The 18,269-nt window shown below is 40.5% G+C and overlaps 2 protein-coding genes across 7 annotated transcripts; one reads left to right on the top strand and one right to left on the bottom strand.

The window, feature by feature from the left end:
- Positions 1 to 480: 480 nt before the first annotated feature.
- On the top strand, positions 481 to 10,354 carry LOC142532046 (large ribosomal subunit protein eL28z). Of its 6 annotated transcripts, none has more exons than XM_075638357.1 (6): positions 481 to 643; positions 743 to 964; positions 8,482 to 8,647; positions 9,270 to 9,430; positions 9,922 to 10,050; positions 10,175 to 10,354. In XM_075638357.1, exons 1-5 carry the CDS (start codon positions 641 to 643, stop codon positions 10,042 to 10,044), a joined length of 675 nt encoding a protein of 224 aa, XP_075494472.1. In that variant the 5' UTR covers positions 481 to 640; the 3' UTR covers positions 10,045 to 10,050; positions 10,175 to 10,354. The 6 variants fall into 6 exon arrangements, with proteins under 6 accessions (XP_075494472.1, XP_075494471.1, XP_075494470.1 ...); XM_075638356.1 differs by having other exon boundaries at positions 9,922 to 10,054; XM_075638355.1 differs by having other exon boundaries at positions 9,922 to 10,354.
- A 2,196-nt stretch (positions 10,355 to 12,550) lies between these two features.
- LOC142531807 (anoctamin-like protein At1g73020) lies at positions 12,551 to 17,682 on the bottom strand. The gene is made up of 16 exons (XM_075638072.1): positions 17,199 to 17,682; positions 16,809 to 16,878; positions 16,518 to 16,633; positions 16,239 to 16,365; positions 16,065 to 16,165; positions 15,584 to 15,675; positions 15,389 to 15,493; positions 15,034 to 15,300; positions 14,675 to 14,807; positions 14,485 to 14,598; positions 14,166 to 14,236; positions 13,959 to 14,089; positions 13,760 to 13,842; positions 13,560 to 13,667; positions 13,134 to 13,292; positions 12,551 to 13,053 (listed from the first exon to the last, which is right to left on the bottom strand). Exons 1-16 carry the CDS (start codon positions 17,382 to 17,384, stop codon positions 12,925 to 12,927), a joined length of 1,992 nt encoding a protein of 663 aa, XP_075494187.1. The 5' UTR covers positions 17,385 to 17,682; the 3' UTR covers positions 12,551 to 12,924.
- Between the last annotated feature and the right edge of the window lie 587 nt (positions 17,683 to 18,269).

Here is an 18,269-nt window from a genome sequence, read left to right as displayed (position 1 = left end):
CCATTCTTCAACAATAAACTGTGCGCAAAAAGGTTCATTTCGGAAGAAGAAAGTGAATTCACTAATTGGGTTTCTACTTCAAGGTAGCAAGTTGACCACCATCTTCACCTTCGACATCTCGTAGAGTGAATCAGTTAGTCACATCTTGAATTTTGTATTTATAAGAATAAAAATATTCTTAAATTATATATCTTCTGAAAAAAAATTAATATATAGCGCATGCTAGTCAAATAGAAACTATTAAAACTCGAATTCGACTCGAGTGGTTTGATGACAGTTGACTATTGAAACCTCCACGTACGAGGTTGGATTTATCTATCTCGGGCAGGGACTAAAGGTCTATGCATCACAAAATGGATGGATGTAGGTAACACCATAATACAGTCTCCCTTTTGAATTCTTTGTGGTGCATTAGATGCTTACCCGATTCTATAAGAACAAGAATCAAAGCATATTGGCACTTTCGCCAGCTAATTTGATACCAGAATGAAAAGTAAAGCAATATTTTTAATTGAGGTGCCATAAGGGGAATCAGATACCATAGCTGAAACACCACTTTTTTGTTATAAGTTGAGGTAATTTCCACCTCCAGAAAATCATCGTTCATCGCAGCTATTACATCCTCTGCTCCCTGGATAAAATGGTATGTGAAACTGATGTCTATACAAATATCTGTAATTTTTTTAGTTCTAAACCATCCCATTTTAGAATATCACCTGTGGAGACAAATTCTGGTTTGTAGGAAGGGAACAAGGACCGGACCGGTGAAACGAAGACGATAGTTGTTGGGCCATGGGGAGGTAATGGAGGGACAGATTGGGATGATGGAAGTTACGACGGAGTTAGGGAAATCACTGTCGTTTATGCTCGTTGCATCGACTCGATAACCGTAGTGTATGACAAGAATGGTAAGCCCGTTTCAGCAGAAAAGCATGGAGGTAGTGGGGGCAATAACTCTGCTGAGGTAAACTTAGTTAATTTGTTTCCTTAATCTTTTTTTTTATGCATTCTATTAAGCTCCGGCCTAATTTTGATTTAATTACACAAACCCCTTGTTTATATGGTCTAGCCATTTTTTTTCCTCTTAATAAAATCTTGAAACGGACCTTGTACATATATGGGGCCCAAGATCAAGTTGCAGATTCCGGAGGAATTCTTGACATCCGTGAGCGGCCATTACAGCCCGGTGGTTCGTGGTGGCAGCCATGTTATCCGGTCCGTCACATTTAAGAGTAACCGAAGAACATATGGACCTTTTGGAGTGGAAGAAGGAACCCCGTTCTCTTTACCTATGGAAGGGGGGCAGATTGTAGGATTCAAAGGGAGGAGCGGTTGGTATCTTGATGCCATTGGTTTCCATATTTCGCGAACCAAAACAGCCAAAATCATGCAGAAGGTTCAACAGAGGTTCAGAAGACTCACCAGCACCATATCGCTCGCTGGCCCTAGAGATGGCGAAGAAACTAGAACCAAACCTTTGAAGTCTCTGGTGTAAAACAAACATCAGAAAATCTGTAATAAGGCCTAAAGTATCCCAAGTCGAAAGATTGGGACAAGATAAATGGACATTTGAGAGTTTCTATTGTAGCAATGTGTATCATTTTGAGTTCAAATTTATTTTCTGTCAAACGAATACAAATATTTGCCACCAAATAGGCATGAACTTGGAGTGAAATTATTGCCAGTGACGTGAAAACTTAAAGACTAATCATTAATGCATGATTGTTGTAGCACATGTGATACCCCCATAAGGATCCGAGTCGTCTTTAACCCGGTTTATTAAATGGGAAGCCCAGATCATAGCCAGCTTCTCGGGCATTCCATTTCTTCCCGGGCCATCATCATAGCCCGGGCTCTCATGCAAGCTCCCGGGAACTTTCTACTCGGGCTACCTCGAGAAGCGCACCATACTCGAGTGTATCGGTATGGGCATTCTTATCTGTCAGAACTACAGGGGTTTGGCGCGTCAGAGAAGCTATCAGAGGTAGGGTGGCTTGACAGAAAGTCAACATCAAAGGCTATGAGTGGTAGGTGTACACGAAAGTCGAAGTAATCATGATATTTCCTCCTATAAATAGCAGGTATGTTTCTCATTTAAGGGGGGGGGGGGGGGGGGGGGGGGGGGGGGGGGGGGGGGGGGGAATCCTGAGCATTGGCACTCACATATATTCGCACATATATTGCCATTTTCTCTCATCTTCAACCTGCTGACTTAAGCATCGGAGTGGCCACGCCGGACACCCCTCCGGCGCCCATTCACGAGTTCCTTTTATTGTGTGCAGGTCACGATCGAAGTCATCTACTTTACTCATTTTCCTAAACAACACTATAAATTATTGATTTGGTCCGTTGGAGCCCCGTACCCGGCTCACCCATTTTAACGGGATCACATCATTGGCGCCGTCTGTGGGAACTTGAGCTCAAGACGTAGTTATGGTTTCCATTCAAAAGTAAGTCCGACCAACTCGACACACAGATCTTATATGTGGATTTCATATGGGCTCAAAGCTCAGCAGCTATCCCTGATTGGCATGAAGATCATTTACTATGCACTCAGTAGCATACAGCTATATTAGTCACCTAATTTAGCTCAACCAAGAGAAGTTTCACTCTACCGAAAATGAATTCGGATTCAATATTTCCAGGTTAGTGATTTGATTTTTAATAAAACTAGTATAGCAGGAGGAGCAAAAAGGTTGAAAGTCCGGGAGGTATGAGGCCCTGACACATTATCTCAAGTCCCGGGACATGCTCCCCGGCCCAAGGCTCCGCACCTTGGTTATTCATAAGCCCAGGGCACTACACCCTGGCTCGGGGCTCCGCACCTCGACCACTCCCAAGTCCCGGGACATGCTCCCCGGCCCAAGGCTCCGCACATTGGTTATTCATAAGCCCAGGGCACTACACCCTGGCTCGGGGCTCCGCACCTCGACCACTCCCAAGTCCCGGGACATGCTCCCCGGCCCAAGGCTCCGCACCTTGGTTATTCATAAGCCCAGGGCACTACACCCTGGCTCAGGGCTCCGCACCTCGACCACTCCCAAGTCCCGGGACATGCTCCCCGGCCCAAGGCTCCGCACCTTGGTTATTCATAAGCCCAGGGCACTACACCCTGGCTCGGGGCTCCGCACCTCGACCACTCCCAAGTCCCGGGACATGCTCCCCGGCCCAAGGCTCCGCACCTTGGTTATTCATAAGCCCAGGGCACTACACCCTGGCTCGGGCTCCGCACCTCGACCACTCCCAAGTCCAGGGACATGCTCCCCGGCCCAAGGCTCCGCACCTTGGTTATTCATAAGCCCAGGGCACTACACCTTGGCTCGGGGCTCCGCACCTCGACCACTCCCAAGTCCCGGGACATGCTCCCCGGCCCAAGGCTCCGCACCTTGGTTATTCATAAGCCCAGGGCACTACATCCTGGCTCGGGGCTCCGCACCTCGACCACTCCCAAGTCCCGGGACATGCTCCCCGGCCCAAAGCTCCGCACCTTGGTTATTCAAAAGCCCAGGGCACTAGACCCAGGCTCGGAGCACCACACCTCGACCAATCTAAATCCCGGTATTTGCTTTCTTGCCCGATTTTCCCATTTTGGTTATATGCACCAATATCCGGGTTTAAGTTTGCTTACATCTGGGTCACTTACTGATTATGAGGCATTTTATTCATTATAAGGATCAAGATCCCGGGTACTCATTTGAAGTTATCGGTTAAATCACAACACTTAGAAAATTTCCTAATTATTTCGTACACAAGAAATTATATTACTCGGGTCTTTGAAGATTTATCAGGATATGACTGCAAAAATGATAAAGGGAAAATGAAGATTTCATTAAAAAAAAGAAGGCCCGAAGGCCGCGGAATTACAAGAAAGAGCAGGAAAAAGAAGAGAAATGCAAGTACAAATCCTATTCTATGTCCGGGTGCGCGGACCTTGGCTGATCTTCTTCGTCCTCAGAGTCTTCTTTCTCCTCCTCCCCGGCCTTTGGAAGTGATGCAATGGCTAGCCTAAAGTCTGGGAAGTTAGACTTATCCTTAGGCAAGAGCCCGGTCTCTTCAAATTGTTTGCGACATTTGTTGAAACCAGTCTTGAAAAGAGGATAAGCCCGATCCTCAACTGCTGCCTTGAATTCTGGGGAGGTGAGGAAGGAGGTCTGAAGTTGCTCCCTCTTTCGCTCAGCCTCAGCCAGAGCCTCCTCCGCGGCATCCGCCCGGGACGTCTGCTCAGTCATACCCTCTGCCAGGGATTTATTCTTGCCTTCAAAAAACGAGACGTGTTCTTGAAGGGATTTCTCCCGGACAAGACTTTCTTGTAAATCATCCCGGGCTACATCCAGGGAGGCGTGAAGGGAAGCCTTTTCTTCTTCATGGAGCCCTTTCAGCCGGGCAATCTCTCCCTGGAGGCGATCGTGGATCTCTCTGGAAGCCCGGACTTGGGGAGCCTGCCGAGTAGCTATGGCAGCTACCTCCTCGAAGGCTGATATCAGCATTTGCATGCCCTGTTTTGTAAGAAAGAGGTTAGAAACAAACAAAAAAAAAAGAGGAAATAAGGGTAAGGAAACTTACTGATAGAAGCCTGTTTGAGCCCTCGAGGAACCGAGGACCCGGGGTGGAGCTCTTCAGAAAAGCCTCCTCGGCAGGGATCAACATCTGCCTAATAAGATTCACCCCGAGTGTCGTAGCCCCTGCTGTGAAGATGCTGGTCCGAGTAGGCTGCTCGGATAGGGAGGGCTCTTGGAGTGGCTCCTGAAGGGCCTGTTGGAGGGAAGGGGTGTTGGATTGGCTTGCCCGGGAAGAACCTTGGTCTCCTGCCTGATCATCTTCAACCAGAATCAACTCTGGGCTTGTGGTAGCCTTTCGTTTCCTCTGCCGAAGGGGGATATGATCTTCTTCATCCTCCGGGGAGCAAGGCACCTCCCGTTCTGGCTCAGTATTTGCCCGGGCTAATTCCTTCTCCCTGGCCGCCGCCTCCTCTGGTGCTTGTTTCCTCTTTTCAGCAGCAGCCTTCCGTGCTGCCAGTTTCTTCTCCTTGGCTAGCCGCTCGGCCTCCCACTTTTTTGCGAAAGTTTCTTGCATCTTGTCTGCATTTATGAAAAAACAAAGGGTATCACCTAAGAAACATAAATAAAGAATAGGAAAGACAAGACAAGGAAAAGAGAGTTACCAGGCTGAGAGCCCGAGCCAGCCGCCTCATCAATCGCCCGATCTATGGGGTCTTCAGCCCGGGCACTCAACCCATAGGCAACCAGATTCTCCTGGGAAATAAGGATAGAGGAGGCGTATCTTTTGCCCTCTGCCAAGTCTTGGCTCCGGGTATAAAAATCCTCAAATTTGTAGGCCCAGGGAAGGGTGGGTTGTTGAGGAAGGGAAGTAAGAAACTCTGTTAAACAGGAGAGAGAACCCGGGAGTCGAATATAAAAGAATCTTCCTTTCCACCCCTTCTGGGAAGAAGGAATGTCATCAAGGAACTGGGCATTTAGCCGGGCAGTGAGGGAGAAGGCATTATCTCCCAATCTACAAACGAAAAAATAGTGGAGAATAAGGGGAGTGATAAGGAGATTATTCATTTTGAAAAGAATATAAGCCGAGGCCATAATGCGGAAGGAATTTGGATGGAATTGGTTAATGGGCACGCCAAAGAATTCAGCAACCTCGATATAAAACGGAGGGAGGGGAAAACGAAGACCACTTCTGACTTGGTCCCGAAAGAAAGTGGTGTACCCGGGAGGAGGGTTATTGGCTCTATCGGAAGGACCGGGATCAGAATGGAAAAAGCAGAAGGGATAGACCCCAGAACCCGGAGCTCCTCGTCCGCCCCTGAGCGCAAAGTGCTGCTCATTGAGGAGAACCAAGGAACTCCCGGGGCCTCAATAGAAGAATGGTCAGAAGCACGGGCTTTGCCCTTACTCTTGTCCTTCTTCAGGACCCGTGAAGTGCCCGAAGAAGAAGGTTTAGTTTGGTGGGCTGCAGGCTTTTTAGAAGTTTGAGCAAAACGATGGCGAGGAGGAGAAGGGGGGGAATCGGAGCGCATCGCGATGGACTCATACCCAGATGAGCCTCGCGCATTGGCTCCTGAGGTGGAAGAAGTAGAATTAGACATGGATTATAGAAAAGTAACTTACGAGTTTTTGAAGGGACTAGTTGCAGTGGTACCAGGTCGCCGGAGATAGAGGAGTTTACACGCCGGAAAGCTGAGAGGAAAATTTGCAAGAGCTTCGCCGCAAATTTGAATTTGAAATTAATTTTTGAAAATGAGGAGGTCTAATATATATGGGCGAGGGGAGATCTCTGTCGTTAATCTAGATACACGTGGACGATCAAGATGTCCCTCGTAAATTGTACCGAGCATATGAAAGGACGTGCACGAATGTCAATATGTCAGACTTATCGGATCCTCGGAATATGAAACGATTTTCGGCGGCATAAATGCTAAAGCATGGGTAATAATGACACTCTTTGGACTACCCGATAATACTAAAGACACTATATTCAAAGCCCGGGAGATATGAGGCTCCGACACCATTTATTAAGCCCATGAAAAATAAGGTCCCGGCGCCTCATTCAAAACCCGGGTTGTATCAGACCCCGGTACCCCATTTCATCTATGGGAAATTTGAAGCCTCCGATGCTCTTACACACTCTAAATTATGTTTCAACAAAAGTACAAAGTATAACTGATCGGGACAGCGAGTCAAGCTCTAGCCCGACTATTTTAGGGATGGGTGGTGATACTCCCATAAGGATCCGGGTCGTCTTTAACCCGGTTTATTAAATGGGAAGCCCAGATCATAGCCAGCTTCCCGGGCATTCCATTTCTTCCCGGGCCATCATCATAGCCCGGGCTCTCATGCAAGCTCCCGGGAACTTTCTACTCGGGCTACCTCGAGAAGCGCACCATACTCGAGTATATCGGTATGGGCATTCTTATCTGTCAGAACTACAGGGGTTTGGCGTGTCAGAGAAGCTATCAGAGGTAGGGTGGCTTGACAGAAAGTCAACATCAAAGGCTATGAGTGGTAGGTGTACACGAAAGTCGAAGTAATCATGATATTTCCTCCTATAAATAGCAGGTATGTTTCTCATTTAAAGGGGGGGGAAAAATCCTGAGCATTGGCACTCACATATATTCGCACATATATCGCCATTTTCTCTCATCTTCAACCTGCTGACTTAAGCATCGGAGTGGTCACGCCGGACACCCCTCCGGCGCCCATTCACGAGTTCCTTTTATTGTGTACAGGTCACGATCGAAGTCATCTACTTTGCTCATTTTCCTAAACAACACTATAAATTATTGATTTGGTCCGTTGGAGCCCCGTACCCGGCTCACCCATTTTAACGGGATCACATCAACATGTAATCCAAGAACCATACTCGCAAACCCCTTTGATAAATCAATGAGGTGCTGAACCTTTCTGCAGAGGAGGATTGTGTGCCGGTCAACTTTGGTGAGTAATAGTTTTTCACACTCCCTTATTAATTCATGGAAAAATAATCTTAACAAATGTCGTATCATTTGTGAACGATCGGTAGAGTATCATTCGTGAATATCAGGGTCCTAGCATTCTCGCTTATGAAGTGTCAGCAAGTAATAAAAATGAAATGCATTGTCATTTAATCAACAAAGGTTGGCTGAATTTTAAACGTGGTGGTTGGCTATTTCGGATAGAAGACGGAAGACGCACGCGTCTTCACACGGACAAGGAGCTCTATAAATAGAGTTCCTCCTTTTCATTCTGAAATCATGTATTTCTTCGAGTTTTCTCTCATTTTATAAGCATTTGAGTGCTTAGTTCTATAATATTTGTGAGGTGTTTTGTTCTCCCATATTAAAAGAGTGTGTTTTATTTGAAAACACTGTGAGTGAGTTGTACACCATAAAATATTATAGTGAAAATCTTTTCATCTTGTTCGTGGTTTTTTACCCTAATATTTGTGAGGTGTTTTGTTCTCCCATATTAAAAGAGTGTGTTTTATTTGAAAACACAGTGAGTGAGTTGTACACCATAAAATATTATAGTGGAAATCTTTTCATCTTGTTCGTGGTTTTTTACCCTAATAATTTTTAGGAATTTTTACCATATTTTATTGGTAAAAACTTGTGTGAGACGGTCTCACAGGTCGTATTTTGTGAGACGAATATCTTATTTGGCTCATCCATAAAAAATATTACTTTTTATGTTAAGAGTATTATTTTTTATTGTAAATATCTGTCGGATTGATCGTCTCACATATAAAGATTCGTTCATAAATATTATTAGGACGAAAATGTAAATAGGGCTAGTTCTGTCATTGCATGTCCTTCAGGGTTTTTAATTTATCTATTTATTCAGTCTCTTCAATTTCCTTCCAAATTGCTAATCACCAAGCCGTCTCAGTTAAACCCTAGAACCCAAATCTCTCGAGAGGTAAATCCCAGCTACCATAAGATTTTCCTTCTTTTACATATAAGTGGGTAATTTATAGAATTTTTTTTGTATGTAGGATTTTTCCGTGTTAGAAATGACGACAGTTCCTGGCCAGCTGATATGGGAGATCGTGAAAAAGAATAACTGTTTCCTGGTGAAGGAATTTGGGAACGGAACCGCTGGCGTGAAATTCAGCAAGGAGCCCAATAATCTGTTCAATGTTCACTCCTACAAGTACTCTGGTTAGTTTTTCTTTTTAAGTATTATCATTGCTAGTTAGCTGCATTTTCAGTATTTCTAGCTTTGTTCTATTCGAATTGTGATTCAGTTGAATGTTGAAATGTGATTTCTGATCAGGGAAGATGTTGGGAAAAGTTCAATTGGAATTTTTTTCGTATTTCTGCAATACCTTTTGTGGGAATTTGTTGGATTCTGTTTAGGGCAAGATTTTTTTTTTCACAATCTTTTGTTGTCTGTAAAGTGAAGTGAGATGAACTTGCAATATGTATCTTGGTATTAAACGGACAACTGAGATTATTTTTATTGCCCACTTATAACCGTCGTATATATTTTCATTTAAGTCTATCTTTTTGTGCAATTTCAAGGTTTGATTCGGCCGTCTAATATCGTGTCTTTTGGTTAATGCTTTGCGGAAGAATGTATTGTAATGTAGTTTTTTGGTACTTTGTCAAAGGATCTTGCTGTATTTTGAGCTTTTAAATTCTCTCTTTTTTATTTTCTGAAAATTATAAGTTGGTTATGTTGTGATTCTGACCATACATCTGGTTGAGTTTTCATATTGAGAATGTGTTTTATTGATGCATTTATACTGGATTATCTCCACTTGATTATTATGATTTGTAGGGTTGGCGAATAAGAAAACTGTGACCATCCAACCAGGCAAGGATCAATCAGTGTTGTTTGCAACTACGAAGACCAAGAAACAGAACAAGCCTGCCCGTTTGCTTAACAAGTCTCTCATGAAGAAGGAATTCAGCCGCATGGCCAAGGCTGTATCGAATCAGGTATATGAGCCCCATTGCTAATGTGGTCTTTTCTGTGCAGTTTTAATAATTTGTTTTTTGTGTTTCTGATTTGCGATGTATCTTCCTAGCAAAAATACTTTGGAGTGTAGTATTTGAATTTTTTTGGTACTACACTAGTCAAATAGGTAGCTCAATCTCTGGATTACTATTTATTGCCTTGTAAAAGGTGCATTATGACTCTTAGTATAGCCCTCAATTTTTTGGTTACACAAGTTAATAGGTATGGTTTATCTCTGCGTACTCTTTTCTGCTTCTACCCATTCTTAGGCAGTGTCAAACCTCACATATTTTTAGTGCATGAGCCACTGATTCTATTTTTGGGCTATCCGTTGGGGAATTTAATCGAATAACCGAGCTAGATAATCTATGTGATGACCATTATCTAATAAAATGTTAATGCTGTGTTATAAAGTTTACATAAATCATGAGTTTTACCCCTGGTTGTGTAGTAATTGAATCTCTTACTACAGGTGGTAGATAACTATTACCGGCCCGATCTAAAGAAGGCTGCTCTTGCTAGATTGAGTGTCGTGAACAGAAGCCTTAAGGTTGCCAAGTCTGGAGTCAAGAAGAGGAACAGACAAGCTGCTTAGGTCCAAGTAGGTAAAGACTAGCTGATATATCACAACTCAAGCTGCTACGTCGTTCTGTTTTACTTCGCTACATCCGAAAATAGGGTACTAGTTTTTTCTAATTCTCCCTTTTACTCAAACTTCTTATCAGTCGGATGTCATATTTTGGGGACTCAAGTGAAGACCATTATCTTTCAGGCTTATTTGATGTCTACATTTCCCTATTTTCGGATGAAATTTAAATTCGTACTGTTGTTCGGTTGAAAGTTATTTGGTTTACGCTATTATTGGAAATCGGAACTTGATCATCCATTCGTTAATTATAATTTAACTCGTTTCTTTTTTATTTTAAGTTTTTTTTTCTCACCGACTTGCAGGTTTTACAACTATCAAACTTGGCAACATGCAAAATAAAAGCATTAATAAATATACTCTGAAAGCATATATGGTATATAATGTAGTCAAATAAAAATGTTATATGCGTTAAAAGACTCGAACATACGCTGAACAATTGACTTTGACTTTGCGATCCGGTGAACCCAAAGGAGAAAACTCGGTGAATTGTTACGTGCAAACAAACGTTAGAGACACCGAGGGATATCAAGTAAAAAATCTTTGATGCGAAGACTTGTTATTTACATTCGAGATGCAACTCCAAATGATAAGCGGTTGTTCAACCGGTGATCTTGATTGTACCTCTTTTGAGGTTCTTTAATGACTTTGAAAGTATCTTTGCAGTCCGTAAAAGTGGAATCTTATCCCACGATTCGATGGGGGGCAAACGCCTACGAAAAGGAAGTGTAATCACCCAAAAAAATGCAGAAATACGAAAGGTTAAAGAGGGAAAATGAAAAGTTACCCTCAAATTGTACATGATTATCATACTTATAGATATCTTATAAGGGATGTGGTCTTTGAAACGTGCGAACCTTTCTTGGGCTTAATAATAACCCTTATCATGATTCTCGTATGTAATTTAATGGGTATAAGTTCCAACTTAATTTTTTAAATGAAGTAAATAATTAATAAAAATGAGATGTAACCTATGATAAGCCTCCCCTCTCGAGAAAGAGTGCGCAGGAGGTGTTAAAAGAGAGAATTTATGGGGTAGTAAATTTCTGAGCAAATTTGTGCAAATTAAGATTACAAGATACACTGGCGGAGCCATGTACCGTCCGGACGACTTGTTTTTTTTCCAATTTTTATACATAAAATTGTCTTATTTTCTGATAGCTCGGAGTTCTATTTATCAATATTAGTTCAACCATGGTTTAAAAAATTATAGCCCAGTAGGAATGAAAACCTGGCTCCGCCACTGACAAGATGAGACACTCTTTTATATCATCAACATATATATTAACTTCCCTGAAAATATGAAAAACCCACATGATCTAATAATATTGAAATATGAAGAAAAACACTCCTGACATAATATAGACTAACCTTTTTTTATACTATATTTTTATGCATGCAAGAATATATAAATTTTAACACTAACTTCAACGAAGGTGCATTCGACACTGTGGTACTTAAAATTTCTTAAGTTGTATTTGGATTGATGGACACATTTTTGTTATTTTATATAAGTTAGACCATAAACTTCATATACATCATTAGATGTTTATATAATGTCCATGTTAATTATGTTGTAATGGAATAATGACATGTTCCAGAGAAGGAATTTATAATTTTTTAAAACCTCCTACTAAGTCCATGGATCCCTCTCCTTGCAAACACTACTCTGAAAATAAAACAAAATATCAGTCTTGCACCTAATCATTACAAGTTAAAGCAATGTCAAAAAATGTGTGTCCAAGACAACTCGTTTCACAGGGTGTAAAATATTGTTCCTTGGCTGCAAAAAGTCCCAAAGTCATATATGTTTTTTTGTTTCTTTCATGTCCCCAATTCAACATTCTAGTATTTAAACCTTATTATGTTACAATGAACCGTATTTCACCTAACAATACAATAAAACAGTTCCATCGAATGAAGGAAGAGGACTCCGCAGGCAAGTCAGCTTCTTTCGAGAGCACGGTGATTTACGACACGGTCTTTCCTTCATGGAAATCTCCATTGATCTCGGGGTGAAGTCTCTTAAGCATTTGGATTCACAGAAGTTGAAAGGTGAGATCAAGAAATGAGCTAAAGCTGTCGTGACTTACACTCGGCAGGTGAGCCACAAACTAGGGAACCCGAGAAACTTGGGAGGATAAGGAATGAAATGTGAGAGATGGTTTGAAGACCTATTGTTTGATTTTTGAATTTGATGGTTTCCTTTAATATCAAGATTCTTCAGAAGTTTTTGCTGCTGAAAGCTGTGGTATGATGAAATTGGAATCAAGGCTAGACATAGTGTATATATGCAATATTCTATTTTTTCTTTGCAAAGGTATGGCGGCTAGTGCAGAAAAAGTAAAGCAAAACAGTTTCTTTATTCAAAATTTATTTTGTTAATTTCAGAGAAAAGGGTAAAATGATCTGATATTGATTGGGGAGCCAAGATCCAGAGCTTCGAACAGAACTATGAAAGATAAAACTACAAACTTGGAAGGAAGCATAACACATCCTATGATTTAAACTACCTCTCATTGCTCTAAAAGAGGTTTAGAGTTGAATAGCAATGATTTGGAGTACTCTGTTTTACTCTATTTCCGGGGTGCAAGTGGGAGAAAGGCGTATTACACTGTAACATTTTTCATTCTTCAACTGAATATTACCAAGAAAATATCATCTTTATCACACACAACTCATACAAACTACCATTTCCACACAAATAAAACTTCAGCCAATACTTACTTACATACACACAAGTATGAAAGCCCTGATCAGATCTTGAACTCGTGAAAGCAAAGAAAGTGATTGACGAACCAACTGGTTCAACAGCTAAAAATTTGGCTTCTAATCATCTTTCTTCATCTCCTTGAAGATGTTTCCGTCAGCCGAAATGCTCCTCAAGAGTTGTTTAGAACACATTTTTTCTGCCCGAGTCACATTCTTCTTCCGAGCAGCCCTTACCCACTCTGGCTCCTGCGATTTGCAACATTTAAGAATAATACACGATTCTCTATTGAATTGTTCAAGCAACTTGAAGAAAAAATTTGGCATACATCGGGAACAATGCGTGAGAATCCAAATTTAATGAACAAAAGCACGTGTTCCATGACGAGGATGGCCCCCAATCCTGGAGATAAATTCCAGTTCCCTTCCTGATCATATAAGCATACCAGGAGTGCACTATTTGTACAAATGGAAGCCACGACAAGAAGCTGACAAAAATCAATAGCAACTCCAGCTTAATAAATCAGAAAGTACTTGCAAAAGTAAGAAAAAATAGCAAAATCATGCCCGAGTCCTATAAGAATGGCGGTGAACCTAGCAAGGAGGTTATCCGCATATTTAATTTTGTTTAGCGAGAAAATCAGATTCGTGTGGGATTTCTTAGACATTGTAATGAAACAGCTCCCCTTGAAATATATTGCATCATCGCGTGTAAATAACTTTCCGAGTACTCCCTTGTAAGAGTATATACTTACCTGAAATATATTTAACCAAGCTCCGATCGTGGCATCAGCCCGGGGTATGGGCCTTCTAATCATGGCAAGCAATTTTAAGGCATCAGCCCGAATTTCTGTAATATTGTTCTGCCAGTCATCATCAAAATGCAAGACACCAATTAGTGTAAAAGTTTAAAAAGTGATGTGATGAATGAAAAGGGAAGAAAATCCATCACTACCACTACTGCAAAGGCGAACGCAAGGGGGAACGCGCATGCAAACATCATGATCATCCCGAATTGCAACACTAGCTCCAGAAAATCTGCCAGAAGTCGGATTTTTATGTCTAAACATGTTAATATAACCTCAAAATATGGACTCTCACATATAGTTATGATTTATTTATAATGGAATGAGACATAAAAAATTGCATATTACCGTCAAAAAGTCCATCTTCAAGTTCTTGCCCGATACTTGCAGCATAGGAAGCTTTAAGATATTCCTTCTCGACTCGTGGCATAGATCCCATTTTAACCTTTGATTGTCCTTTTTCATGCTTTCTCTTGTTCCTTCAATGAAGCAATTTATTTCTTTCATATAAAATCAAAATAATAGTTGTCCACAAATTAACGATAATAAAAATACCTGATAGCCCGGAATTTCTTGATGCTGTAAGACAAATACGGTATTGAATTTTCAAATATATTCCCAATCACCTGAGATACAGTTCCTCACATAAGCACAAGACACAACAGGGGAAGCTCTAGCAAATCGGGATGGATGAGATGGGACAAAGGGTTGAAATTAAATGACTAATGGATTTTCTGGGAGGCCAAATTTGCAGATTTAGAAAATTACATGATATTTTTTGGCATGAGTGCGGGATAGCACTCTGGCTCCCGCTGGATTCGTCCCAAGACAAGAAAATTACAAAAAAGGAAGGAAAGAAGTGGCATGCTTTTACCTCAGACGCGATTAAACGCTGAATTAAAACTTGTCGAAGGGTCATGAGGTTGCGGTGCAAAAGAGCGTGATAAAACAAACCAATATATGTCTGCATAAAGTAAACACCAAACACCTGCAAAAACCAAAGCTCGGTTACAATGGAGCTATATTTTGTAATCCCAAACATGTCACCCAACTTTCTTGCTTACCTTGTATACTAAGCTGTTTGCACTATACTCTACATTTTCATTATTTTCATATTTAACAAGCTTCATTGATATCTTGCCCCCCATTCTTGTGAAATACTGAATGGCAACAATGTAAACTGCCGTCAAACAAAACCTGGAACAAAAGGAAGTCTAAAAAAAGTTACCAAAGTAAATCTATTTCTACTTATAATGAAAGAGCACCTAAGAAGTCTCTTAAAAACCATTTACTAGTGGAACTGAGGACAAGGACAATGCCCGATGAATGTATTAGCATCCATGGCACCAAAAGTAAAATCAAAATTTGAAACAAAATTTAGTGCCAATAATTCAAAATGAAAAAAAGACAATGCAGTGCTTACTTCAGAAGTTCAGACCTTATAACCTCGTAAAGATGAGCATAAGCCAATTCAAAAGGGAGCTGGAGACAAAGGATACCAATTATAACAAAGACGTCATTTCTTAACCTCATCAACCAAGTAAACCATTCTTCTTTTTGGAATACCGCCTTCTCTTTCAATTTATTCGTCCCTTTCTTCATGTGTTCTGTAGGAGATGATGAAGAGCTCCGATCTGTATGCCAGAACTTATATTCAGATTCTGCAGCACCTGTATCGTAAATGTGCCATCTGCAGCATCCATGACATAATCAAGACAAGATACGAATATGAGAAGGGCAAAAAAGAAATCTGTGATAGAAAAGAACTTGTATAATACCTGTTTGACAGGGCAGAGCTTTTACGTTTCCAGAACTGGAAAAATAAGGTGGCCCATGATATCAGAGATATGAAGAAAAACGGGAGAACTAGAAATCGCAAGGACCTAGACGATGAACTAAAATCACCCGTGAGTTCCAAAATTCAGTGTCTAAAGTACAAACTAACACAAATGCATGTAGATGAATAAGATTACCCGAAATCAACCAAGTGCACAATAAGTCCTAATGTAGCTGGAAACAACATCCATTTTGTGTACATTCCAAGGAATGCAAAATACGTAGCAATCTACAGAAAAAAACAAAATTCTTGTTAGAAAAAATTTGAGAACGTTATTTTATTATGACGAAAATCAAAACCAGGCATTTAGTCTCTATGAACAGGTAATAACTATAATTTTTTGTGCTACACCGTGATACACACAGCATCTTTAAAACTGTTGAATCATACAGGTCTTATGCGAGCAAGGGCGGATGCAAAAAATCAGAAGAGGAAGCCAGCCCGAAGAACATGGAGAGGTAAACCTTTTTTATTTTAGATAAATTACACGTTAATTTTTTGTTAAAAAAAAAACATCAATGGTGGTGCTGTTAGTCCCACCTACATGTTTGGCTCAGATGATCTCACGGTGATCAAGCAATTTAGTGGACAACACCAAGGTGCACCACAATCATTACCTTCACTCCATAGTATGAACAAATGTCATCAATCGGCTGTGTGGTGAAGTCCAGCCAATTCATAGCCCAACTTCTCAAAAGCTGCTTCCGTTTACTTTCATCTAAAAACAATATTGACAATGTGTTTTAATGTCTGATTTTGAGAACTATGAAGGTTATAGGATCAATCAGTACCATGCAATGGAAATACTTCTTTCACAATGCCCACTGACTCCAACTTTTCAAGTAAAGATTCTCCTGGATTCCAGTATACCTCCTTACATTTGGATTTCATTACTATAACAGCTGTTCCTGTATTGACCTGCGAATTTTCTGCTTTAATCAGTTATTATGTTCCCTTGGTCACACATATAATAACCAATTCCTTGATCTCTTATTAGTAAATGTTTACTGAAATTTAATGCATTTTGATGAAATCAAGTATTAAGTGAGACAAGCACACGACTGACTCACAATTCCATATATGATGTGATGGTAGCAATGGAATCGTTCAGACCAACCAAACAACGAACCATCGGGATGCCTAACAAAAGCCTCGGCCTCATCCCATTCAAATGGAAAATTCATTCCTGAAAACATCATGGGTCATTCATGATTAAGGAAAAAAAAATAGCACATCACACCGCTGGATAAAGTACTGGGTAAATTTCTGGGTGAGCACTAAAAATAGATTTTGATTCACCACAGGTTCTAAATTCTAGGCTTCACCCGTACAAAGAGCAACAAGAATGACAGCCAACTTACCTATATGAGTCCGTTTTCGAAACCGCAACTCAGCAGCAGCCTTTCCTAATACCTCCAATGGTGCAAGCAACTGCAAACAGGTAAAGTAATGTATTCTACAGTCGAATTTAATTCAAGCCAATAAAAGTCGCATCATACGCATACTCACAGAGTTAACAATCAAGCGGAGAATTCCATGAAATACATATTAACAACCATGCAGAAACTTTGGTCACATAATACAGAACCATCAAAGTTTAGGAACAAAGGATGTAAAAATCAAGAAAGCATGAAAAATTTGCGGGAGGAAAAAAAGTCATAAACAAAAGGATCAAACCAGAAAACATTCAAAGGAAAAAACACAAATGGGCACCTCAAAAGTGGGAGAAAATAATAAAACTCACTACCTACCTTAATGAATTCATTTTGAAGGCCAGAGACTCTTTCAACAATCAGCCCTTTCTTCCTGAGCTCGTCAGCAAGAATCTCAACACAATCAGATGCATCATCGCTATCTTCTCCTTTATCATCACCCCATTTAGGAACCACCAGCGCTAACTCGAAAACACCCTCTTCCTCCCTCTCGTTCCCACTCATTTTCAGCCCAAAGTCTCAAGAAACTGTTCTGCTTAAAACAGCTAATAAAATTTTCCTAAAGTGCGTCCGTATTTTAATCCTTTTTAAGATACGATCACATAACAGTGAACAAAGATTGAAACTTTTTCGTGAAAGTTCACAAACTCTCTTGTTTCGATTATAAAAAAAAAAAAGGGAACCACGAGAAAATAGTAGCTGCAGGAGAAAAAAACATATAAACAAATAACAGATGTCCGTATCAGTCGGAAACCGAGGAAGAGATCCACTTGGAAGTGTCACACAGGCCTGCGAGGCGAAGAGCTAACGCGTGGCAACGCAGCTGTTGCTATAAACATTTGTTTATATTTGTATTAAAAAAGATTATATGTATATATACATATATTATCAAGGATTAAATACACAGCAATGCAGTTCTAGAAGTAATTTCATTATTAATCTTTTTCAATTTTCACTATATATTCTCTATAAAATGTCACAAAGTTTAATATTTTTTTAAGTTAAAAAGGCTGGCAGTAGCAGTTGCAGGTCAACTTCCAAACCATTCCAGAATCACTATTCATTCAATTAATTCAAAAAATTAGAAACTAATCACAAAATATATATAAAAAACCATATCTATACGTTGTGACGTCCGAGTTGCCATCGAGATACTCATCCAAAACTCCATTTTAGCTTAATTGGGAGTGATTCAAGAAATTGTTTTGAGCTAAAGGTAATTTACAAAAACTTGTATGAGATGGTCTCACGGATCGTATTTTTTGAGACAAATATCTCATTTGGATCATCCATGGAAAAAGTATTACTTTTTATGCTAAGAGTATTACTTTTTATTATGAATATCGATAGGATTGACTCGTCTCACAGATAAAGATTCATGATACCGTC

Source organism: Primulina tabacum, chromosome 17, assembly GCF_025594145.1.
Source record: "Primulina tabacum isolate GXHZ01 chromosome 17, ASM2559414v2, whole genome shotgun sequence".
NCBI lineage: Eukaryota > Viridiplantae > Streptophyta > Magnoliopsida > Lamiales > Gesneriaceae > Primulina > Primulina tabacum.
The sequence above is the reverse complement of the archived record's forward strand: the minus strand, read 5'-3'. Positions and strand labels throughout refer to the sequence as shown.